A 27127-nucleotide genomic window follows, 5' to 3' on the forward strand; every position below is an offset into this window, starting at 1 on the left:
AAGAACAACAACAACAAAATCACATACCTGGCCTTTATGTAGATTCAGGTGGCCCATTAGTTGAGATTCTATGCTTTTTATATATATCAACTGAGAAGATTTTGTTAAAGTTCCTGGTTTCTAAAGATCTTTCTAAAGACTTTGTGTGTGCATTTTAAATAGAAAATGCAATGTTGAATATGGTTTAATAAACCATAAACTAACTTGGGAATCACTGATGTCGTCCCAATCCCCATTTTGCAGACCAGGAGAATGAATCCTAGAGATAGTAAATGATTTTAGTCCAGACTCTATCCTCCATAAACTCAGTATAATACATGCAATGCATATAGCAGATGCTCAATACATACTCAGTTCACTCACCTTTTAAATGGCTATCAAGGAAAGGAATGAACAAAAAAGTGAATGACAAAAAATAACTCATGGAGCTACAATACCATGGCAAATATTTGCTTGGGAGGGTGATTTTCCAGGGGATTTCAGAATTTGCCCTTCATTACTGTCACATTTTAGTTCCTCTGCCAAGAGCTCCACAGCAAATGACTGCTGCACGTGAGGGGACTCTTGTCCAAGCAAGCTGTGTGAAAACAAAGCTGCTTTGTTCAGCGTGCCCCAGTACTTCTCCCTCCCTCCTGGCCTGACCTCAAGGACCTCAAAAAAGGTCATTTTGCGATGCTCTAGTGTGCCCATGAGTAAACTTGAATCATCATATGTCACAATCAGAACCACTAAGCCAAATGCCATGGACCCAATTACCATGCAATCCCCAAATGGGTTATTATGGCAGGTCTGGGCTGCTGGGTCACCAGGCTATTACAGCTGGGTTTGTTTTTCAACTTACTTCCAGGAAGCTCTGGCCCTTTGCAAACATTCATACCTAAAGTGATTGGAAAATAAATTCATTCAAACTTCCTTAGGACAGAAAGACAACAGAAGTATTTATGCTACTTTCTCAATCATGTAGAATTAGTGTCTTAGGGAGTCTTAGGCACGGACCACATCAAAAGAGGTAGCAGGAAGGAGGAGGTAAGGCTAATTATCTAAGTAATTTGGAGAGTTAAAACAATAAGAAGAGTGTACTATATATGGACAGGTATTTGGATTATGTGTGTTCACTGATTATAGTGATCAAAATCATGGAATACCTGTTCAACTTTCCAGCTCACTACATTCAATAGCCATCATTTAATGAGTATCTACTACTTGGCAGGTATGTACTTGGTGCTTTATATGCATTATTTTGTATTTTTACAATAACCATGCAAAGTCAGTATTATTAAACTCATCTTTCAAGCTGGTAAGTAGTAAAGCTGTGATTTATATCCATCGTTATCTGTCTCCAGATAGTGATTGGGCCTTCAAAGGCAAATGTGCCATTCTAAACTGTCACTTCGCCACTCGGCAGCTATGTGATCTTGGGTTACTCAGTCTCTCTCCATTGCATTGTTTTTTATCTTCGAAATGGGGCTAAGGATAATCTCTGCCTAAGAATGTGTTGCATATGAAACAGATACATAAAACACTATTTAGCAAAGATAAACATTCATCAGCTACTGGCTTTTATGACTATTGTAGTGATAGCCACTTTTTCTTATGCTTAATAGGAAAAGAAGAGAAAAGAAATCAGACAACTAGAGCACATCTATTCAATGTTTCTTAAACTTCAGTTTATACAAGAATCACCTGAGACTTTATTTTAAAATGCTGATTCCCCAGGCTCTAACGGAAATGCACATCTCACGTTCAATCCTAATGAGTACCATTTGGCTCTAATTATGTGCAGAATGTGTGAATGGCTCCATGCAAATCCATATCTTCTTCATTTATGAAAAAAACCAATTCACAGGCTATAACCACCTAAAAGTAGGTCAACAGGAAGAGCTTATTATCAGTATACCCACAAATAACCTACATAGTTAAGATACTCAGATATTGAAACTAAAATTTTTATATTGACCTCAATTATCTGGGAATTTGTTTTAAAAATCAAATCTCAATTCATAATTACATAGTGGGAAAAAATCAGGTCATTATTGCCAGTCCTTGGAGCCCATGGAGTGCAGCTTATGCTGTCACATGTGTCAGCACACTTGACTTCAGGGGAAATTCTCTTAACATAGGTCACCAGGCTTGCAAAAAATCAACAAACCATAAACTTGACTTGGTAACAGGCTGTTTGCTCTCAAAAGAGGGAAATAATAAAATCTATTAATTCCGTAATTATCCCACAATTAGCCCCTCATTTTGAGAACATGGGAGAGTAGAAACCAGTCTAAATATAGTTGGAAATAAAATTCATATGTTTTCTAAGAAACATCTATAGAAAGGTGGCAACATGTGATAGCAAATGGATATATTACAACAGCTTGATTCTGCAGGGAGGTTTGCTGATTTGCCACATACTATACGTGGTAAAAGATCCTAGGATCTAGAGTCAGACGGCCTGGATTCCACTTTTGGCGGCTCTATTTATTAGCTTCTTGGTCTGAGAAAAATTATTTAACCTCCCTAAAGCTTACTTTTCTTATCTGTAGTATGAGTTCATAAGGATTCCTATCTCACTGGGTTGTTTTAAAGATTAAGGGAAATATTACATATAAAAGCACTTAGCCCACAGCTTTATATAGCAAATGTGCTCAGTAAGTGTTAGCTATTGCTATTTGTTGTCATCCTAAAGCTTTCTTTGTCAAGTAAAGATTTGCGTCCCTTCCTCATTTATGAGCTCTTGGCAGTGGAGAGAACTAACGGTGATTTCTTAGGTAGAGGAGGTACCCTGGCCACTGAGAGGAACCTGGAAAGCCGTCAGGTAGAACACAACAGAGCATCCAGTTTGAACCTCTTCTAGAAAAGAAGCTCAAACTCAGTCACCAATATCTTCATTCTCCTGGCTGTAGTTCACTTTAGATACCATTCTTTCGTGAAGCCATAGTTTCTGCTTCTGAGCAGGAGAATGAAGGGTAGCTGCTGGGTAGAAGGTTTATTGTGGCCGAATCTCCAAAGCAGCTTCATGAAAGTACATAAAGTACTAGGATACTAGTAGAGGATGATAGTGTACTTGATTATTACTTCTGGCACTGGAAACTATCCCTGCTTCCACATGAAGCACCAATTAAGCAAGTCCACTGAAGTCTGGTTGCTGAATGCTGTGGAAAATCCATTTGCATTTTGGGTTAGATTCACTTTATATTCATAACTTAAAATCTCAAAGGAACTCTCAGTCCTGCCTGGAAGTTCCACTGAATACTTTCTATCCCAACTGTGTCCTAGCTTCTCTCCTCAAATGCCTCACTTGACTCCTGTAGACCATCGGAATGAGAACTCTCTCAGTTTTGATACAGTGTATGTACAAACTGACTCATAAGATTACTATGAGGATTAAATGAATTAATAAATGAAACTTACTTAGAACATTACCTGGTACACAGTAAATTCAATAAATTTTAGCTACAGTGATGATGATTATCACCTCCAGTTACACCCACTTCCTCCCTTCTGCTTCTTTCACCAGGTGTCCCTGCTGTTACCAAAGGCCGACACCTCAACCTGCTTTCTGGGTCCCACTGCCCTTCATCCCCTCTCCATCTGTGCCTTTGTCTATTTCCCCTTTCTCTCCATCAATAATCTCTCCTTCTGAGTTTTTTTTCAGCTACATACAGATATGCTTTACGATTCTCACATGTTCAGTCCACTCTGAATCTAGCTTCTATCCGTACAAGTCCTTGAAATCTGCTCCTATCAAAATCATTAATGACTTCCATGTTGCCAAAACCAGTGGTCACCTTTCCACCTCAGGTTACTTCAACACAGCTGACAGCTGTCTCCCACTTAAAATGCTGTTTTTCTCTGTTTCCCTGATATGACACTCTCCACGGTTTTCTCTCTCTTCTCTGATATTTCTGTTCCTGTCTTCTTTCTAGTCTCCTCTTTCTCTACTGACATCTAAACCTCACTGTATTCCATGGATATAGTCCTGGGCCTCTCTCTGTGCCCTCTGTACTCTTACTCATGCCCACGGCTTGTCCACAATCTATATGCTGACAACTCTCAAAACGTCTCTCTCCAGCCTAACCTTTTCTCTGCTGTGTTGAAATCTCTTCTTGAATACATCAGAGCACTAAAAAGTAACATCTAAAACCAAACTCCTGATTTTTTCTCAATCCATCTTCCAATATTCCCTCTTAACATTTTCCAACTTAGTCACTGGCACTAATACTTAGTGGTTCAAGCCAGGAGCCTGGATTTCATTCTTGAACCATTTCTCTCCCTTACTATTTCTACTTCCAGCTCCTCCCCATCTAATTCATCAGCAAGTCTTACCCATTTCACCTACAGAATATATTACACATCGGTCCACCTCCCTTACTTCCCACTGCTACCATCCTTGATTAAGCAAACATCGCCTCTTGCTCAGACTTCTTCAACATTCCTCTCATGTCCTCTCTTTCCAATCTAATTTATTACACACATTGAAATCTGAGTGAGCTTTTTTTTTTAATAGCATTTTCTCTTCTCCATTTTTTTCATTTTTTTCAGTGGCTGCCCAATTTGCTTTAATATAATCCAAACTGACTACCATCACCTACAAGATACTACAAGACTTGGCCCTGCCCATATGCCATCAACCCCATTTTTCACCACTTACTCCTAGCTCACTCTGTTCCAGCCACACCTGCTTTCTTTTTCAAATACACCATTCTCAAGACCTTCAGATATTATGTTTCCCAGCCTGGAATAGTCTCCTTTTTACCTTTCTGGATTCCACAGAAATATCCCCTCCTCAGACAGACCTTTTCCCATTGTTTCTATCTGAGCAATCCTCCTTCCCCATCTATTATGTTCCACTACTGTACCCTTTTAATATTCTTCAAAGCATTTATCAAAATCTACTTGTTTTTTTTAATAGTCTGTATCTCCCTCCTGGTACAAAAGAGATGAAATCTATTTCTTTTCTTTTTTTCCTTTTTGTGAGAAAGGTCTTGCTCTGTCACTCAGATTGGAGTGCAGAGGCACCATCATAGCTTACTGTAGCCTCTAACTATTAGGCTTAAGGGATCCTCCTGCTTCAGCCTCTCAAGAGGCTGAGACTACAGGCATGTGTCACTGTGCCTGGCTATTTTATTTTTATTGTTTGCTAGACACAGGTCTTGCTATGTTGCCTAGACTTTCATTTCTATTTTATTCACCACTGCCTAGCAAAATGTCTGTCACGTAGTAGGATCTATATAAATACTTCCTCAATAAACAAGTGAATAAATAAGCAGCCATTGAAGTGTTAATCTGTGCAGTTGAAACCACAGAACTAAAGCAGAACTTTGGTCAAACTCACTTGAAAAGCTGGACCACGACAAATTATTCTCCCAGAAACCAGTGCCAAGTCCTCTTGATGGTGGAGCATCCTGTGACTGTGACCTGATCCTTCTTTCCTCCAGCTTTTGCAGATTATATGCCTTCTCTGTGAACTCCTTATCACTGACATTGAATTCCACTGAGGTCCAAATTTTGTTCTTTGTCCTTGATGAAACTCTTCTCCATATTTCTAGCCCACAAGCCCATATTTCTAGCTTGAACTTCAGAAAACCTGTAATACTCAATTAATAATCATATTCTATTCTGTGCATTTATAGTAAACCAGGTACTAGTTTAGGAAATGGGGGTCAAACATAACATTCTTTAGCTAATATTTATTCAACATCATTTGCAACAGGCTACATGAGGCATTTTGTAACTATTTTCATAGAACATACTTTTTACCAGGCCCTAGTCTAAGAACTATACAAATGTTTAATTCTCATAACAAACTGAAAAGGTAGGTTTGTAATATGGTTTGGATGTCCCACCCAAATCTCAGGTTGAAATGCGATCCTCAGTGTTGGAGGTGGGGTGTGGTTGAAAGTGACCGAATCATGTGGGTGGTTTTCTCACAAATGGTTTAGCGCCGTTCTCTTGGTGCTGTGTTTGCGGTAGTGAGTGATTTCTTCTAAGATCTGGCTGTTTAAAAGTGTGGCACCTTGCCCTCTCTCTCTCTTTTGCCCCTGCTCTGGTCGTGTGTCATGCCTGCTCCCCCTTCACCTTCCGTCATCATTGTAAGTTTCCTGAAGTCTCCCAAAAGCCAAGCAGGTGCCATCACCATGCTTCCTGTAGGCCATCATGCAGAGCTGTGAGCCAATAAAACCTCTTTTCTTTATAAATTGCCTAATCTCTGGTATTGGTTTATAGCACTGCGAGAATGGCCTAATACAGTTTTTTGTTTTGTTTTGCTTTGTTTTTTAGAGACAGGGTCTCACTCTGTCACCCAGGCTGGAGTGCAGTGGCACAATCATATAGCTCACTGCTGCCTCCAACTCCTGGACTCAAGTCATCCTCCTGCCTCAGCCTCCCAAGTAGCTGGGACTTCAGGTGCACACCACCACAATGAGCTATTTTTTTAAGTTTTTGTTTTGTAGATATAAGGTGGCTCTCAAACTCCTGGCCTCAAGAAATCCTCCCACCTCAGCCTCCCAAAATGCATGAGACACTGTGCCCAACCTAAAAGGTAGGCGATACTATTATCCTTATTTGATAGTATGGGAAACAGAGGCAAAGACAAGTTATTTGCTCAAAATCACAGAGGTAATGATTGCCAATCCAGAATTTGGTTCCAGGCAAGGCAACTCTAGAGTCTTCATGCTCACTCTCCATTCTAGTCAACCTCTGTGCTCCTGTGAAGTAGGTGTGATTCCTCCTGTTTCACCAAGAGGAACGCTGGACTCAGAGGTTAACTTTGCTAGACTTACAGTTAATTTTATGTGTTCAACATCAAATATTTGCGGAGTGCCTACTAAATATTAGGCACTGTGCTGGTTTCTGAGATATGCAGTGTTTAAACAGACTTTGCCCTCAGGGAGTTTATAATCCAGCTAATACACAGGCAATGTGGGATTAAGACTTATGACTTTCTGATGCCAAAGCTCAAGACCGTTCTGTTATCTCTAAGAGAGTGAGATCAAACTGTTTGGGTTCAAAGATGAAGGCTCCACTTGCCAGTTGTGGGGGCAAGACAGCTCCGAAGGTCTTCACCGAGAAGAAAACCATCACCATACACTTTGTTATTTAACATGTAAATGTGTCACATTTAAATATCATCCCCACTTGCATGCACTATAATCCCTTTGAGGACTGGGACTATAATTTAGAACCCTGTTACACACAGAGTCAGGGCCCAATAAGGGCATTTCGAATGAGTTGTGACTGACTGAATTCTTGTAACAGCTTAATAAAACCAGCAGTTAGTGTTGCTATGTTTAAGATTTCTTCAAGTTTCTTCAAGCTTGAACATTTAATTACCACGGGGGACATACGTTAGCTTTTCTTGGCTCCTTGGGGACAGTGACTGAAAGACCGAATACCAAAAAGTATTCAGAATATTCTCTTTATTGCGTGGGCTACGTCCTGTGCACTTCCAGATTCAGTGTTGTCCTCCCTAAGGAAGCTCCCTCACAACCCCATCCACTGGCTACCAAGCCCTCCAAAACGAAGAGTCATGACCCTATGACCACAAGTTTTCCCATGTTTATGTTGCCAAAATAGGCAAACTGTGAATTCTCACATTTTTTTCAGCAATTTGATGGGAAGCACCAGGGCCCTGGTCCTAGGAAATGATGAAAAACCAACCCAAATGTATACAGAGCAAACACCACTGTTTGCCATGCTGTCTTGTTTGTTTCAGGGAAATGTGGGTTTATTAATAATAAAGTTTCTCAATGTGGCAGGCACATCTGAGCCAAAAAATATCAGTCATAGAAAGTCATGCAGGAAAAACTCCATTAAATCACCTAGTCCTGCATCTGTGGAAGCCACAGGCTATGTTTCTGCCTTTTGAGTTTTAATAACATTTCAAAATAAAAGATGAAATGTTAGGTGCACTCCCTCACCTGTGATTCATCATTATTATTAATGACAGGGCTCATGATGAGAAAATGTAAAACAAAATATACAGAAAGATTCAACTCCTCAGAGTTTCAGTTTATAACCCTGAGTAGGCCATTCCCCCAATTTTACAAAGGAAGGAAAATTGACTAGTAGACTTTGATTATCAGAAGCACGTGGCATCTTCTATGGAGACTCATGGGACAAGGGGAAAAAATCATGTTTATTTATTTAGCACTTATTTATTTAACCTTCTGGCTGGGTTTGGTTGTTGGATTTGGTTTTACATCCTGAATTACGAAGTTTATGATGGGAAAGTGTGTCAGCCGTTTGCTGAAGGAAAGACCTCTATTCTTTGTCTTCTCTTGTTTATAGAACTGAGCATCCTAAATGATTGTTTAGAGATGTTAAAATTTGGTAGAATTAAGAGCATTACCTTACCTTGGCTCCACTGTCTACATCTTCTGTTCTTTCCTCCTGAAGGTGCCTTGGGTAAGCTCCTGTTACTTCCTGCCTGCAGCATTGTATAGCGCTTTTCTTGGTTCCTCTCACTCCTTTAATCCATCTGGCCAACTGCTGCCCAAGTAAGAATCACCTAAGTTTTTCTGACAGCCAACCACACTCCTGCTCTGTGCATTATGTGACTGAACATGTATATTATACTTAATATAATTCTTGCAACCACTCTGTGAAATAAGGAAGAATACAATATCAACAATGGCTAAGGGCATGGGCTCAGGATGAGGCAGAAGGAATTTTGAATTGTAGCCCCATTACTTTTTAGCGGAGACTTTGGGAAAGTCAGTATCTTCATCTGTAAAGTAGGAGTAAGAAAAGTACCTACTTTGGAACTAACCCAAATGCCCATCAGTGATAGACCGGATAAAGAAAATGTGGCACATATACACCATGGAATACAATGCAACCATAAAAAAGAATGAGTTCATGTCCTTTGTAAGGGACATGGATAAAGCTGGAAGCCATCATTCTCAGCAAACTAATACAGGAACAGAAAACCAAACACTGCATGTCCTCGATCATAAGTGGGAGTTCAACAATGAGAACAAATGGACACAGGGAGGGGAACATCACACACCAGGGCCTGTCTGGGAGTTAGGGGGAAAGGGGAGACAGAACATTAGGACAAATACTTAACGCATGTGGGGCTTAAAACTTAGATGACAGGTTGATAGGTGCAGCAAATGTACATGTATACCTATGTAACAAATCTGAATGTTCTGCACATGTATTCCAGAACTTACAGTTAAAAAAAAAAAAAGAATAGTACCTACTTCACAGAGCTGTTTTTGTTTTTCAAATAACTTTATTGAGGCATATTGTGCATATCATCTACTTCACCTTCCCAAACATACAATTCAATTATTTCTAGCAGGTTTACTAAGTTGTGCAACTGTCACAATAAACCAGTTTAAAAACATTCTTATCATTATTACCCTAATGTGATCCTTCATGTACCTTTACTCTTAATCCCCGAGCCCTGCTACAGCCCCAAGTAATCACTAATTATTAATGTTTGTCTTTACATATTTGCCTTTTTGGGATATTTTATGTAAAAGGAATTATGCAATACGAGGTATCTCATATCTGGGTTTTTCTCCCTGAGCATATTATTTTTGAGGTTCATCCATGTCATATGTGGCATGTTTCTGTGTTTTGTTCCCTTGTATTGCTAAATAATATTTAATTGTATGGATACAGTACCTTTTGTCTTGCTGTTCACCAGTTGATGGACAGTTAGGTTTTTTGCAACTTTTGGCTATTACAAAGAATCATTGTAGAAAAAAGATACCTTCACTTGTATTTTTACAGCAGCACTATTCACAATGGCAAAGTCACAGAATCAACCTAAGTTTCCATCAGTGGAGGACTGGATAAAGAAAATGTGGTATATATATGCATGCACCATGGAATACTACTCAGCCATAAAAATAATGAAATCATAGGAACTGGAGGCTATTATCCTCAGTGGATTAACTTGGAAACAGAAAGTCAAACACTGAATGTTTTCAATTATAAGCAGGAGTTAAACAATGAACACACGGATATATAAAGTAAAATAATAGCTGCTGGAAACTACAAAAGGTAGAAGGATAAGTGGGAGTGAGAGTTGAAAATTTCCTATTGGGTACAATGTTCACTAGTTGGATGACAGATACAGTAAAAGCCCAGACTTCATCACTATGCAATATATCCATGTAAGAAGCCTGCACTTGTACCCCCAAATATATTTTTAAAAAATAAAAATTAAAAACAAATAAATAAATAATGCTGCTAATAACATTTGTGTTCAAGGCTTTGTGGATATATGTCTTCAATTGTCTTGTTAGATATCTAAGAGTAAAATTGGTGAGTTACATGGGTAAATTTATATTTACCTTTTTAAGAACTCACAGAGTTATTTTGAGGCTTAAACGTTACAGGGAAATGGCCTAGCACAATGCTATTTAGAGAGTAATGATCAATAAACATCGTTGTGATTGTTGCTGTTGTTGTAATTTCATCTTGCTTACTGTATAGATGATGAGCCTAAAGCCCAGAAATGATTATGAACTTGCTCAAAATCACACAACTGATCCCAATTCATCAATCTCTCTTATGTTTTCTGATTCCAAGCCTGAATCTGTCCAAAACCACATTAAACATCTCAAGAAGCACTGCTTTGATCATGTATTTCCCTGCTGAACAAATATGAGTGGCTCTTTGCTAAACATAAAATAAAATCTTGGTAGCTATGCAAAGCCCTTTATTCTTTGCCCAGCCATCTTTCCTGTCTAATGTCCTGTCATATCCCTATACCCTATTCTTCCTTCACTAATCCCTCAGGATGACTTTCATTCCAATAACTCAATAATTAAACCTATGCTTTTCAGTCTGCATACTTTTTTTTTGAGATGGGGTCTTGCTATGTTGCCCAGTGGGAGTGAAGTGGTTATTCACAAGCATAATCATGGTGAACTACAGCTTCGAACTCCTGGGCTCAAGCAGTCCTCCTGCCTCAGCCTCCTGAGTAGATGGAACTATATATACTGCATCCAGGTGGCCTCCATTTGTTTGAGCATGGTCTGCCTTCTTAAACGGTATTTCTCAACTTGCCTTATGAAATATTGTCTATTCTTTAAGGCAGGGTTTAGATCATATCTCCTATACCTTCTTTGTCCTAGTCATGGTCAAAATTAATATGTATTCTCCTAATCTACTTGGTTATAATAGGTGCTCAAAGAATATGCTAACTTGAGCTGAAATGGCTAAAAAACTTAGCTGTATAATGAATGACCCAGCTATGGGAAGTACTAATTTTTAAAATTTAATAAAACCCAATTTATAAATTTCCTAGGTACAGCTCAGTACAGGGTGTTATTTGTGCTTAGGATAGGATCCTGCTCCAAACCACCTGCCTTCCTCTATCCTTCATAGCACTTTATTCATGCTTCTGAAAAAATCTTATTACACTGTATTATATATCAATTTATGTTTGTCTGCCCCATGACTGTGAACTCCTACCAAAAAAAAAAAACAAAAAAAAACCCAGTGTCTTATTCATTCCTGTATCTCCATTATCCAGCATTACCCAGGCACAATGCCTAATTCATGTTGTGGTGAGTACTCACTAGGTACTTTTACAGTGAATGAATGAGTGAAGGAAAAGTTGAGTAAATGAATCTCTCTCTCTCTCTCTCTCTCTCTCTCTCCCCACCCCTCTCTGACACAGAAAAACCATTGAAAGTAAGCAGCACTGTCTTGTCTGATCTCAGAGTTCTAAAAGACATTTCTCATTTAACAAAGATGAGAATCTTCCCCTTGGTGTGTTGTTAACCCCACCCACCTCCTCCAGGATGGCTCATTTGATGAAGGTTGCAAGCATATGTGTGGGATATCTTCCTCTCAGTTCCTTAATGCTTTCTATATAAGGGCCACAGAAAAAGAAGAGAAATATTGAAAGAGAAAAAAATTTCCAAATTGTACTTAGGTAAGCTCTAAGACATGGTGATTTTTTTAAAAAAGTGGTAAAAATTTTGGATTCTACCAAGGATCCATCAGAGGGCTTTGCACATAGTAGAGACATTGTAAATACATGTTAAATAACTGGATCCAACAAACATTTATTAAGTGCCAGCGAACAAGACCCAGTTGCAATCTTTCAAGACTCCTGGCACAAGGGGACTGACAAACATACATGTATATATAATAGTAACAATAATGGCAATGATGTATTTGGTCATTACCCTATGATTGGCACTATTTTAAGTGTTTTACATGAAACAACTCATTTAATTCCTAAAACAACTCTAAGAGGAAGATTTTAAAGATGAACAAAATGAGATGAAGCAACTGAAGTATGCAGAAAGTTTAAGAAGTAATCAGTCTAAAAAGTAGTAGAACTGGGATCTAAATCCAGGCAGTCTGGCTCCAGAATCTCCTTAAGAAAATGCTTTCAAGCTTAGGTCAGGCACCATGTCCCCTTTATTTTTGTTTTCCCAGCACTCATAAGCACTCAATGAATGTTTGCTAATGAACCATGCCAATTACAAGGCTGACAGGGATTATAAAAACAATAAAGAGACACTTTGTTATAAAACAATAGCACGGCCGCTTATCAGGAGAGGTGGAAGAAGCTCAGGTTTTGTAGTTAGACCAATGAGACCTAGGCTTGAATTCCAGATTCTTACCAGCGGCTATTTCCTCCCTGACAAAGAATTACTTATGTCAACAAATACACAACACTATTTCCGGGCCAGGAGCCATTTTAGAAATCTGAAGTAAGATTGGATTCTAAAACTCAAAGACTGAAAATAAACTAAAGATGATTGAGTTTAGAAAGGTTAAAGGATTTGCTTCTGGTTACACACCTGGTTGGTGCCAGTACTGAAATTTAGGTTTCCTGAGTTTCAGCTCAGTGCTCTTTCATTTTAGTCACACAGTTTCACTTGAGGTAGGGAACCTGAACAAAGCATCATAAGAAGCAAATTATTTGCAATGGGACTTTCCAGAGCCAGCCTAGAGTTGGATGGCTGCCTCCTTGTGTTCAAGCAAGACACACCTCAGTTTCACTACGGATCTGAAATCTAATTCTCTCTCCTTGTGATGTCAGAGGCTGGGGGTGTCTTTTAAGCAGTGAGTAATGCTCTGGAGATATGTCTCCCACAGCTCTGCTATGTCCTCAAAATTCTCCCCTGCCTCCTCTCCCTGCCAGGACGGCCTACTCAGAACCCAAAGTCTTTCAGGGAAGGAGACTTATTCCTAGAAAAGAAGAAGACACTGCCATCTCCCTATTGGCTCAGTTATTCCCCTGAGGCTTGAAGACTAAAGCTTGACACAGATTTGCTCCTAAATTCTCTCTAGTTCTAGAATCAGGAGAAAAAAAAAAACAGATTAAATGTCGCTGAAGAATAAGTGGGTATTGTTCAGAGACAGCTGAGTGTTTGGAACCGCAGATGTAAACATCATCTTTGCTTGTTTGGGCATCTTTGCCTCAGTGAGCTTTTTAACCCATTAGAGATCTGGAAGAAAATGGAGTGGGTTTCTCTGGGAAGTGATTTGTTCTGTATTCCCTTGCTGTAAGGTCGCTTGCCTAGGTATGTGTAGGAAATTTAACATGAGCATCACACGTACTTTTACTTGTGCAAGCATCACACATCACATGCATTTTTATTTACCGGACAGCACAGAGAGCTCGTGCCAAGTATACAGGCTTCTGAGCCAAACAAGCCAGTGTTCAAATCCTAACTCTACCACTTACTAGCTGAGGGTCTTTTATGGTTCAGATTCTAGGTCTGTCACTTTCAAGCTGAGTGTCTTTATGCTACTAGTTATACTCACTGAGGCATAATTTCATTGGTTAAAAAAATGGGATAAAAATGTTGACTTAATAAAAGTTTGTCGAGGATAAAAACAGATATCCTGCAGATCTCCTTTGCAGAGTGCCTACTAGAAAATCTGATACTTAGTAGGGGTTTGATATTATGATAACACCTCCTCCTCAATGCCTTGTACTTGAAACAAATGTTTTATGAAGAGATCTTTGGGGGTAGTGTATAGCTGAGACTGATTTAATAAAACCACAGTTCCATCATATATGCTTCTAACACAGAAAAAAATCTCAAAAGTGATTGAATTCACCCTTTTTCTGAATGAGGGAAACTCATGTTAAACTTCCTATATATGCCTAGGCAAATGATCTTTCAGCAAGGAAATGCAGAACCACTTCCCAGAGAAATCCACTCCATTTTCTTCCAGATCTCTAATAAGTTAAAAGGCTCACTGAGGCAAAGAACTTTCCTATAATTCCCACTCACTGTCACTTGCCTTTGCCCTCTGCTCTGGCAGCACAGAATGGAGAAAAGGGACTATTTTCCCAAAACTGTTCCTGGTTAAAAATTAGATGCAATTCCCTCCACAGAAACTTGAGGAGTGGGGCAATAAATAATCCATCAACAAATTTAAGAAAGCAAATTGTAGAAGCATATTCCACTGCTGCAGAAGCAGAGGTGGTAGAGTTACATGTTTCTGTAACTCAAGTAAAAGTATCAGCGGTAGGTTTAGTTTAGTAATTTGCCGAGAGCAATTCTTTATCAGAAGATAAATAAGACTGAGCAGGAAACTGCACTTGGAAGGCCAGTCCCTAAGCATACAAGCGTAGATAGGCAGGCCTGTGAACTACCTGTGCCATGCTGCACGTGATGCCTGTGCAGGCACCTGAGTTAAAGCTATGTACACCCTGGTGATGATGTTTACATCTGCTGTGCCAATCACTCTCAGCTTTCTCTGGACAACACCCTCTTGTTCCTGAGCTACATTTAATCTGCTGTTTTCTCTAGATTCTAAACTCAGTAGTCCTAAAATATTGAAGACCAAAGGCAGGAGCCAAATGCCTTTAAAAGGCTTACTGGAAGCACAGGAATATGGAGGTGCAATCAGAATTTCGGCATTGTGGTGAACAGAAGGCTTTAGAAGGGGGCCTGGTGCCAATGTGTTCTGCAAAGAGGCTGGAGGCATTCTTAGTGACAGTAATACAAGACTCACAGGGAAAAAGGAGATAAGTTTTAATATTCTGTATGAGAAGGAAGGGCATCTCAAGGATAATCTAGCAAATTAGATTGACATTCAAATTTCCAATTTTTTTTTAATAAAGCTTCATACTCAACTCTGTGGAAATATACATAAAGAATGCAAATGGAGTTGGGAAAACTGGCTAGTCTTATGCAGAAATCTGAAACTGGATCCCTTCCTTATACCTTATGCAAAAATTAACTCCAGATGGATTAAAGATTTAAACATAAGACTTAACACCATAAAAACCATAGAAGAAAACCTAGGCAATACCATTCAGGACACAGGTATAGACAAGGACTTCATGACTAAAACATCAAAAGCAATGGCAACAAAAGCCAAAATAGACAAATGGGATCTAATTAATTAAACTTAAGAGCTTCTACACAGCAAAAGAAACTATCATTAGAGTGAACTGGCAACCAACGGAATGGGAAGAAAATTTTGCAATCTACACATCTGGCAAAGGGCTAATAACCAGAATCTACAAAGAATTTGAACAAATTTACAAGAAAAAAACAAACAACCCTATCAAAAAGTGGGCAAAGGATATAAACAGACACTTTTCAAAAGAAGACATTTATTTAGCCAACACACATATGAAAAAAAACTCATCATCACTGGTCATTAGAGAAATGCAAATCAAAAGCACATTGAGATACCATCTCATGCCAGTTACAATGGCAATCATTAAAATATCAGGAGACAACAGATGATAGAGAGGATGTGGAGAAATAGGAACTCTTTTACACTGTTGGTGGGAGTGTAAATTAGTTCAATCATTGTGGAAGACAGTGTGGTGATTCCTCAAAGATCTAGAATTATAAATACCATTTGACCCAGCAATCCCATTACTGGGTATATACCCAAAGGATTATAAAACATTCAATTATAAAGACACAGGCACAGGTATATTTATTGTGGCAGCACTATTTATGATAACAAAAACTTGGAACCAACCCACATGCCCCTCAGTGATGGACTGGATAAAGAAAATGTGGCACATACACACCATGGAATACTGCAGCCATAAAAAAGGATGAGTTCATGTCCTTTGCAGGGACATGGATGAAGCTGGAAACCATCATTCTCAGCAAACTGACATAAGAACAAAAAACCAAACACCGCATGTCCTCACTCATAAGTGGGTGTTGAACAATGAGAATACATGGACACAAGGAGAGGAACATTACACACTGTGGCCTGTTGGGGGTAGGGGAGCTAGGGTAGGGATAGCAGGGGGTGGTGGGATTGGGGAGGGCTAACATTAGGAGAAATATCTAATGCAGATACTGGGGGGATGGATGCAGCAAACCACCATGGCACATGTATACCTATGTAACAAACTTGCAGGTTCTGTACATGTTCCCCAGAACTTAAAGTATAATTTTAAAAAATGCTCCCACCTCTCTCCTCCTCCCCTGAGATATTTCTGGCCAAAATTAACTTATTTTAAAGCTATTTCTCTCTGTTGAGTTTAAGATAATCAGTTGTGTGTTCTAGATACTAGGCACAAATTAATTGGCATTCTTGTAAGGCTAAAGCCCAAGATTTCCTCCTCTCTCATGACTTCTCAGTAGAGAGAATGGTGATGTGCTTGTGAGGCCACCAATATTTAACAGGTGTGCTGACACTACTTTGTACACGGTCAAGGTGTTCAAAGTAGCAATACTTTGCACTTCTGGTCTTTTGAACTATCATCTGGCTTTCAAAACAATTCTGTGAGCTGGAATGAATGATTATTTTATTTTGTTTTGAAGTAAAGACTCAATCAGAAATAATACAGAGAGTTTTATTGTCCTGAATTTTATACATCTTATTTGTAGAGGAGCTAGGCGTAATTCTACCCTAATTCCAAAGACAGGTGTTTGGACTGTTGGTCTGTGGGTCCTTGATAATTAGTTGTCTGTGCCAACTTGGCTAGTTTATAGTACCCAGTTATTTAATCAATATTGATCTAAGTGTTGGCTGTGAAATCTATTTTGTAGATGTGGTTAACACCTACAATCAATAGACTTAAGGTAAAGGAGATTATCTCCGATGATGTTGGAGGGCCTTGTGCAGTCTTTTTTTTTTTTTCCTTTTTGAGACAGAGTCTCATTCTTGAGTGCAGTGGTGTAATCCTGGCTCATTGCAACCTCCACCTCCCAGGTTTAGGCAATTCTCCTGCCTCAGCCTCCCAAGTAGCAGGGATTACAGGTGTGTGCTACCACACCTAGCTAATTTTTTGTACTTTTAGTAGAGTTGGGGTTTCGTCATGTTGGCCAGGCTGGTCTTGAACTCCTGGCCTCAAGTAATGTATCTTATTTCTTATTTCCAGATGATTTAAACTAACAATTAGAGTCTAGGTCTTATTCACATGAGTATTCCTCCTTCCCCTTGGCTCAGTGAGAAGCCATAATATAAAATTTTAGCTTAAGGAATGTGCACACACCTAACAAATAATGAAGGAAGAAATTACGCCCATGACATAGAGAACTGATGCTTTTTGAAAGCAGCATAGGACATGTTCAGGAGGCAGCAATTAAGCAGGACTCATTGTAGGAGGCTTTCAGAGGGAAGTATTTAAATTAGATTTAAGAGGCCTACATGCAACATGGTTTGGAAGTATGAAGAACATGCAGAGAGGGGTAAATCAAGTGAAGGCCTTGAAGTGCTCTGTGGATGAAGAAGCCAGACTGCCTAAACTTGTGATGAGAGGGAGAAATAAAGGAAAACCAGGTCAGCGAGAACAGAGACCCATTGTGTTGACAAAAAGCATGCAAAGAACCCTTATTTTCCACTGGGATAAAAAAGTAACAAACCAGCACACATGCACGTATGCATGCACACCACACACACATACACACACACACACACACACACACACACACACACAGCACAGAACTAGAACATTCAGGGAGCTGAAGGATTCACTGCTTGTCAGGGCAGGTACCTCGGGCAGCTGCATGAAGCAATAAAGGAGCTGTTGCTACTCAATGCCTAAAAGACTTCCCAGCTTACAAATATGTGAAAAGCTTCTTCCAGTGCTTATTCACTACACTAAAGGTGTGTGTTTACTTCACAGAACTGAGCCCTTGTTCCTTTGAGGCCCTACTGGCAATGCAGGGATGAAAAGGAAGTCAGAGTGTTATATTCTTAGCAGGATGACTGGCTCTTTTGGTGAGACTGTCCTTCCAAAGGCAGCAAATGGAGAACTCCGGAGGTTTAGCCTTGCCTTTGCTTTCCAGAGAGATAGTCACATAGCCCAAGAGAATGAAAAAGCTCTTTCATGGGCCCAGTTTTCTTTTTGTGCAGATGGCAGTCCAGATTGGCATCACAGATTCTGAAACCAATTTTTGTCCCATGGATGTTGTTTCAAGTTCCCCAAAGCTGCAGCAGCTGGGCAGCTGCAAAGTCATTCAGTTTCTCTGGCCCCATAAGCAAGCTCCTCCTTAACAGAATATACCCATTTCAAGAAAGCCCATTTTTCTTTGAATAGGACAGCAATTTTTCTCTCCTTTCACTTACAATTTATTGCACCACCTCTCTTTCCTTGCTCATTCTTTTCTCAGTAAATATTTTTTGAGCACCTGCCTTGTGCCAGGAACTGAGCATACAGTCTAGTGTATAAACAGTCAAGAAAATAGGCAGTTATAATACATTAAAAACAACTAATATTAACTTAGTGCTTTATGTGTGCCAGCCACTGTTCTAAGTGTTTTAATTTTGCTCTCAAAACAATTCTATGCAGAAGGTTTTATTATTATTACCATTAAACATATAAGAAAATCAAGACCCAGAGATGTTGAATTACTTGTCATAGAGAAAGAAAGGCAGTCTAGCTGCAGAGTCTGTCTTCTTAACCAGGAGGTTCATGGAAGGGGCAGAAGCTGAGTATAATGACAGAGAAAATACAGGTACTGGGAGTACGTAGGCGGTGTCAATAACCCAGACTTGGGACTCAAAGAGAAATTGTGTATTTAAAACGAGTATCAGATCATGTCAATCTGCTTCTCAAAATCTTTTAATGACTCCCAACGGAATTCGTAGTAAAATCTACAGGTCTACCATGACCTACAAATGTTTTGCTTCACCTGGCATCTCTCAAGCTCTCTGGCTGCATCTCTTACTGTTGCTCAAACTGTCCAGGTCTCTGGCTGTGGCACCTCTGAGGTGTTGGTTACTCTCTCAGAGACTACCACCCCTTGATCTACCCCAGCTCCTCAGTGATCAGGACTCCAGTTTAAACTCATTTATTTATAGATTTCGTTCCTATTTTCGAATCTACTTTAGTCCTCAGAATGATAACAATAACAACTAGACTAACGATAATGATGATAATGATAAATAATGATAAAACTAATGATCATAGTAATTAAACACTAACTAACACTGGGTGCCAGGCAGTGTTCTAAAGGCTTTATGTGCAATAACTCATTTAGATATTACCACAGCCCTAATGGTAAGTACTAGCATTATTCCCATTTTTATAGGTGAAAAAGTAAGTCAATATCATAGCATTCTGTACTTTCCTTCATTGCAGTTATCAAGTGTACAATCATAAATTTATTTGGGTATCTTTTCCTGGGCTGTAAGATCTATGAGATCAGGGTCTGAATGCATTCTCTTCATCACTGCATCATCAGTGGCTAACACAATACCTTGTATACAGTATGACTTTAACACATTTATTAAATAAATTAATGAATGAATGATGGACATGCGTGAGATGTATTTCTCTCAAGATTTACACACTAGCTTACTACTTACAATAAAATAGATGACAAAGAAATTAAAGTCCTCTGGAATGTGGTAATTATTAAGGCTGTTGGCAATCCAGCCACTTTGCTTTCTTGTTGTGGCATTTTCCCCATCCCCTTCTTGAGAAGCCGTAACATCCGAGGTTTACAGTGGGATGGAGGCAGAGACAGTGTGGTTTAGACTGTAGAGGAAAGAGCATGGGTTTCCAAGAAATACAGATCTAGCTTTCAGTTCTGATTCTAACACGAATTTTGTGGTCTTGAGTAAGTACCATATACTTCCTGAGCCTTCTTTTTCCAAATATGTGAAATAGGAACAATAATATATACAAAGAAATTTAGTTTGGAGAATTATGTAAGGTGATGCATTCAAAGGGGCTAGCATTGTGCCCAGCATATACCAGAAATGGAATAACCACTAGCCCCTACCTCTCTTGAAATCAGAGGTGCACATGAGGGCTTTGGACATTATCTAGTTTACAAGACCAGCAGTACTAGCCAGACTAGACCCTAGAAATTTGAAGCCCCAAATATAACTGAGGGGGCAAAGAGAAAATAGCATTATCTGTCGTGGCTGTCTCTAAGATTCAAATAACCTGGATAATCACCATGGTCCCAGCGTACTCTGTGGACATAGCCAAAGAGGGGGTAGGAAAAGTATAGAAAACTCCAATGGGTCACTTTTGGTACTTGTCAACAGCTCCGGCTGGGAGGAAGTCAAGACAATAAACCAAGAAAAAGATCCAGTGAGTTCTGTTGCCTGTTCTCTATTTCAAGGGGACAGTCCCTGCTTTGTTTCTCTTCTCTTGGGTGAAAGACTGTTTCCTGAAATGCTCCTGGCTTCTGAGAACAGTTCTGGAGGCAACCTCATAAAGTGTTGGCCTCCAGTTGATCAGAAGCAAGCAAGCAGAATTCACCCTGCCCCCATGATCAGACCCTCTTGGGGAAGCAGTAGGCAGAAAAGGGAACTTCAATGCCTCTTCCTTCCTTGTCTCCTAGCAAACTTCCATATTCATTCTTCTCTAGGCTAACCCCAACCTCCTTTTTATCTCCCTCCCTTCCAATAAAGAGAGGAGAAGAGGTTCAGATGGGTACGAGGGTGCTTTTTCCTTCTTAGCAGTAATTGGAGAGGGCATAAAGTGTTTCTCAAAGGGGCCAATCCTCTTCCCTTCTCCATGGACTCTGCTAGTGGGTTTGCCTTCTCTGCAAAGGGAAGCTCTGCACCAGCTCCTACTGCTACTCCCTGCTAAGCTGCCTGGATGGAAACACCTATGCCTGAATAGGTGTATACCAACCCTGAAAGCTGTATTTCAATAACACTTTGATGAGTTGTACAGCTGTAATTTTGCTATCATATAAAATGGCAGCCTCTCAGGCTTATGCAAGATGGGTCTCTCAGTTAACTAAGATTTGGTTTACCAGAAATCCTAAATAATTTAATAATCTTTTTTTTTTTACACTCTGCTTTTAAGAGAAAAAACTGTATTTAGGGGTGTCCCTTTATATTTGGTGTCAGCTCCATTCTCCCTCCTGACTCCTCAGCTTTCCCATGTATGACTTGGAGAACCCAACCTTCAGCTCTAAAATTATTTCTATATAATCATATTTCTATGGTCTTGGGAGGGAAAAAATAGTCTTACACTTCAAAAATGATCCCTTTTAGACTGTATTATTATGAAAGTGAAGTAGACTAGAACCTTCTAGAAAGATCTCAACAGTGGTTCCCTACTGATACCAGATGGCTGCGATGTTATATACCACATATTGGTGGCCTGCTGTATGCTGGGTATCTCTGAGGCATGTTATACAACACTCATAACACCAATACTAACACTGGCACGTTCAGGTGCTTTATACATGTGAACATATTTAATCCTTACAACCAAAACACACGATCTCCATCCTAATTTTGGAGATGAGGAAGTTAGGACACAGAGAGGATAAGCAATTTGTCCCAAGGTCACAAAGAGGCAGTCTGACTCCAGAGTCTTCACTCTTAATCACTATATAAAGCTTTTCTCATTTAGCCATCACAATGATCTTAACATATAGAACATTAAAATACCCATTTTCAGCTAAGTGTGGTGGCTCACGCCTGTAATCCCAGCACTTTGGGAGGTCAAGGAGGGCAGATCACCTGAGATTAGGAGTTCGAGACCAGCCTGACCAACGTGGAGAAACCCTGTCTCTACTAAAAATACAAAAAAAAAATTAGCCAGGCATTGTTACTCATACCTGTAATCCCAGCTACTTCGGAGGCTGAGGAAGGAGACTCACTTGAATCCAGGAGACAGAAGTTGCAGTGAGCTGAGACTGTGCCATTGCACTCCAGCCTGGGCAACAAGAGCGAAACTCCGTCTCAAAAAAAAAAAAAAGCCCATTTTTCAGACAAGAAAATTGAGTCTCAGAGAAGTAACTTATCTCAAGGATTGACTGGGTTCTTAAACCAATTCCATTCAATATGCTGCTTGAGTGCCTACTTTGTGGCAAGCACAATGCCAGGCACTAAGAGAACAATACAGTATGATATAAATTCATATTTAGTTGTTCCATTTTCTTCCATTTCTTCTAACACTGTCACTTCTTCCTGAAGTAATGGATAACAAAGAGTTCACTTTAAGTGCCTTGAAAGTCACATGTCGTCAAGATTAGCAAGGGATGTCAGCACCATGCACATGTTTGGAGAGATAGCAGGTATTTCGGTAAAAGCCTGAACAAAGCCCAATACGTGCACCACTTCCTTTCTAATCTTATCTGGTTCAGGTATGGGCATTAATTCATTCTTGTTTGTTCAGTCCATAAACATTTACTGAGCATCTACTATGTTCCAGGTTTTATGCTATAAATTGAGAATACAGAAAAAGAGGATTAGTATTTGAACTTGGGATGCTTTTGGTTTAAGAATGGGAAAAATGAAATAATTATAATACAGCATGACAAGCATAATAATAGAGATTTTGAGGTAATAATTAAGAGTGATTTTGGGTGAGTTGCAGGAGGTAGATCCAGAAGATGAGGGATTAAAAGGCACTTTCTAGATGGAAATGGGTAAAGGAAGTAATGTTTCTACATCCATAATATATATCAGGGATGAGGTCCTGGATTGGGACTGCATATTTATTTTAATCCTGAATCCAAGAATCAGATGATATATAGAATTTGTTCAAAGTGACAATGTGAAAAAAAATCCCTAAGCTGAATATGTAAATGATATTTTGGGGAAAAGGCAACCAGGTAGGAGGAACAGCATATGTGAAGGTAGGAAGGCAAGAAGATCCTGGGGTATTTCAGGGACGTATATTCAATGCACTTCAGCCATCAGCTGTGCATGGGGGTGGCAGTGTAAAGTGGGAGAAGAGGACAAAGAAAGAGTTAGAAGGAAATTCTAAAGGCATTTGCCTGCCTGGTGAGATGTTTAGGTCTTATCTTGAAGGAAAAGTATAGCTAAAACAGAAAATAATATAATCATATCTGGGGTTTATAAGAATAATTCTAGTACCAGAAAGAAAGAGGACAATAATCTAAATTGGAGGGCCACCATAATGCTTTAGGCACAGGATGATGGAACAATAAACAAAGGCAGAGAAAGTAGGAGAGAAAAGGACAAAGAAAGATTAGAGGAAGAGACTAAAGGAATTGGCTGTGGTAGGTGAAGGGGGAGATAAAAGGGTGGATGCTGAAGATGCTACTCAAAGTCAGGAACACAGGAAAAGGGACAGTGGTGTAGCGGATGAATTTGGGTCTCTAGATGAACCAAAAGGGATTATCAGGGGTAGTCAGATGTCTGGCATACTTGCTTGTAAGTAATGGGACTGGGGGCGTCCAGGGAGTGAAGGAACAAAGACTGAATGGGGAAATGAGTTCTAAAGTCAATGGGATAGATTCTGACAACCAGATTTGAAGAAATCTGTCTGCTCAAGATGGCTCCCTTAACCTCGATCCCAGAGGTGGAAGAGTCCAGATGCGTGAGGTGAATCTCTGGCTCTGACTCCTGGGGCTGTGCAGGTAAATAGAGCTGTCAAGAATGCCCAGAAAGAGGCAGATGTTTCCTAAAGAGCTCTGTCTGCCACGCCTGGGAGCTGCATGACCAGGCTCGAGACAGGCAGCAGCTGGGGTTTGGGAGGACACAGGCACGTGGACAGCCTCCTGTGGGAGTGCTGCAGATGAGGCAGCTGAGAGAAGTGAAGCTTTCTTCCCAGTCTCCTCCTCCACCCTTTGCTGCAGATCCCTGATGCTACAGCACAGTGCTAACTGCATAAAGGTTGATTCATAGAGAAGGGGATGCAGCTACATGCCACGCAGAGACGGCAGAAAGGACAAAAATATGTGTGTGTGTTTTTGGAGGAGACTGTTTATTCAGGGAACTACATATCAAATACAACCTTAATGGCAGACAACAGTGATTTGCCTCGATAATTTATGCAACCAAATCAACATCAAGGTGGGCTGGGTAGAGCAAAAGGTGAGACTCATTTTTAAAAGCAGAGTATTCCCTTTATGGTCTCAATTACAGGAGATGCTTTTGCACACAAAACATTCAGGCAACAATATCTGGGTATCTGCTTGATCCTACTGTAACCAAAGAGAAAGAAAGGCCGGAACTAAAATGCAAAAGAAAGAAAGAAACTGTGTTTGGAGATAGGTCTGCTACAGTATAAACTTTTCCCTTTCTCTGGCTTACTGCTATAGCAAAACCTGATGGTTGTCTTTGTAAAAAACGTGTCTGTATCTAGGTCCCTGGCAGCGATTTGCCTTTGGGAGGGCCAGCAATCTATTTAATGACTCCATTGACGTCAATAGCATAACTGAAATACTTACTAACAAGCATGATTCCAACTTTCAAGGGGAGGGTGGGTGGATGGTGTTTCTCAGCAGTACAAAAACGTGAAGTGGAGTCAACACGGAACGGACTCAACTGTTCAGGCAGCTAGTGAGAAATTAGATGCAGGTCTTATCGGTTTCATTCAAAGAGAAAAAATATTTATGCTAAATTTTCAAATTAATTTTGAACTAGTGAAATAACCATAATAAGCAGGGTGTTATATTTGTCAATATCTGCTTAAGGGAAACATTTTAACTTTTGCACTTTAGCTGACTTATTAATGTTTTTGCGGCTACCAATACTTAATTTTAGATATGTAAAAATAACTGCAAATCAATACAAACAGCTCAATGTTGATGCTCTGGGGTAAACTTTCACAAGAGGGCTATTTTAGACAAAAGCAATTATTACAAAACAATCATTTGGAAAATTATTCTCAAAATTACTGGGGCTTTTCTGGTGCATTTGTACTATCATTTTATATGCATGCTGTCTAAACAACGAAGGTAAGTAATTAAGGCAATTATTCCAATAATTCAGCACACAAAATTCAGAATAAGGAAGAAAACATCATTTGACATTTCTGATTTTTCTTTTTCCTTTCCTTTCATTTTTTTTTTCTTTCTTCTTATAATTCTCTCCAATCCTTCCTTTATCATGACTGGTCACAGCCTTTGGTCACAAGATTGATTTTACTCCTATTTGTCCATAAGTGTTGTAATCCTGCCTGACAGTTCTTGCTTAATGCAGAAACTAAGCAAAGGTTCTGCTTATGCTGGGCTTCATTTCCAGTCATCTGACGCAGCACCACTCTCAGGCTATTGCTGTGGTTCTCAGAGAACCCTTTACCCATGCACACATAGATCCTGTCTCATCGCAGGTCCTAAAGCTCTGGCAAAGAATGAGAGCTGAATCAATGTCATGACTTTCCGAATTCCTTAAAATCAAAGATAGCTCACTGGCCCTCTTGTCCACTACTTGAACAGACCCCGCAACTGGTACACCCACATGAACTTCCGGAAGGATAGTCATAATCAAGTAAAGCTATGGGCAGAACCCATATGGAGAAATAGGTTTCCTAGGAGAAAGCCTCTTCTTCCATTTTATCAACTGATAAAAAGCCATTTCCTGCCCAAAGTGACCTAGACACATATTAAAAGAAATGCATTCCGTGAGCACTGGAAAAATCTTAATTAAGTCTGTTTCTCACATATACCAACCTATTTCAGGCTTTACTGGAAAGACCTATACTGCCTCATCCTATTTCTCCGAACACAGTCTTTTCTTGAAAGGCCTTCTAATTGACTGATGTTGAAAACCACCATAAAGCAAGGCTATGGATATCTGGGCTTTGAAAGACTTAGTATCTGCAGCAATCTGGCTTGAAGTCTTCAAAGTGACTCCCTAGTCATCTTGGTGCTATAGTTTGCTGTCATTTTCAAAGACCCATAGACTTCTGTGCTGTTTTTAATAACATCTAAACTGATCTGTTACCAGTGGTGATATTTTTGCTTAGTAAATTTACTGATAAATTTTAGAAAAATAAATTTAGTATAGAGCACCCCACCTTATGTATCAAGTTGGCTGCTAAAAAATTGCATACATGATACATATCATTTTACAACAAGTCACATTTATATGACTCAGATGTGCTGGCCCTTAAAAGAATATTTCTCCAATCCTTCTATAAAGCAAAAAATCATTTTGTAAATACAGTGAACACTTGATAATTTATCTATTTAGTAAATTTTTACTGTCATGACATATGTGTAATCACTACTGAAGAGCAAATGATAGGATGAAGTGGAAAAAGTGAGAATTATCACACCACACGTGTGTATACATGCACCCCAATTTCCTGTTGAAAATAGTTTTGGGACCCAAAATCCTGAGAATTACTTCAATTTTCCATTGTGAATATGTACAGCTGACAGAATTCAAGTTCCTGCCTTGTTTTGGAATTTTCTTCCTTCTTCTATTTTTTCTTTTCTGTTTCAATCCTTGAGTACTATGTAGGGAGAGCCTGGAATTCATGCTTGTGAAAGACAAAATGTGAAACAAATTGAGATGCTCATTAAACTCTACATTGGCATTTTCAGCACCCCCAGGAGGATTTACAGCATCTTTCTCCTCAACCTGGGAGCATATGGCTTCCTCATTGTTATTTCTGGGCTTAAAATTCTCCATTGCTGCACTCTAGCTATCTTATTCAAAGCACTAAATGCCATTTTCTAAGATTTCACTCTTTTGGGTCAAAACCTCTATGAACACAGTGACATATAGAAGCAGTTAAAGAGTGTTTTTCAAACCTCTATTAATTTCAGTGCAATAACTGATTTTTAATAGTAAAAAAATACAATTTGAATACTTTTCATAGCAATAGAAATAAAAATACTGGCTCATTATTAGAATTTTATATGTATTTTCCTTCACATAAAGTCCCCAAATTTTATGTAGTGCTCCTGGTCAATTCAACACTTACTGTGTTCCTACTATGTGAAAATAATTACGCTAAAGCACCATGAGTGATAAAAAAGATAGATAAGGGACAACCCTGTCTTCAAGAGCTTTATCTCCAATGGGAAAGACA

General features: G+C 39.4%; 1 protein-coding gene across 3 annotated transcripts in view; it reads right to left on the reverse strand.

Moving 5' to 3' along the window:
* The window catches only part of PDE4B (phosphodiesterase 4B), a 446198-nt gene that overhangs the window by 79960 nt on the left and 339111 nt on the right, over positions 1-27127 (reverse strand). The window contains exon 1 of one of the 3 annotated variants that reach the window (XM_037734954.1): positions 24534-24638. The exons of the other annotated variants lie outside the window; for them this stretch is intronic. Coding sequence (XP_037590882.1) covers positions 24534-24543 — 10 coding nt within the window. The 5' untranslated portion in view covers positions 24544-24638. Of the gene's footprint in view, positions 1-24533; positions 24639-27127 lie in introns of those variants that run through there. 3 annotated transcript variants of the gene reach the window in all.

The sequence above is a fragment of the Cebus imitator genome, unplaced genomic scaffold, assembly GCF_001604975.1.
Source record: "Cebus imitator isolate Cc_AM_T3 unplaced genomic scaffold, Cebus_imitator-1.0 Scaffold693, whole genome shotgun sequence".
Taxonomy (NCBI): Eukaryota; Metazoa; Chordata; class Mammalia; order Primates; family Cebidae; genus Cebus; species Cebus imitator.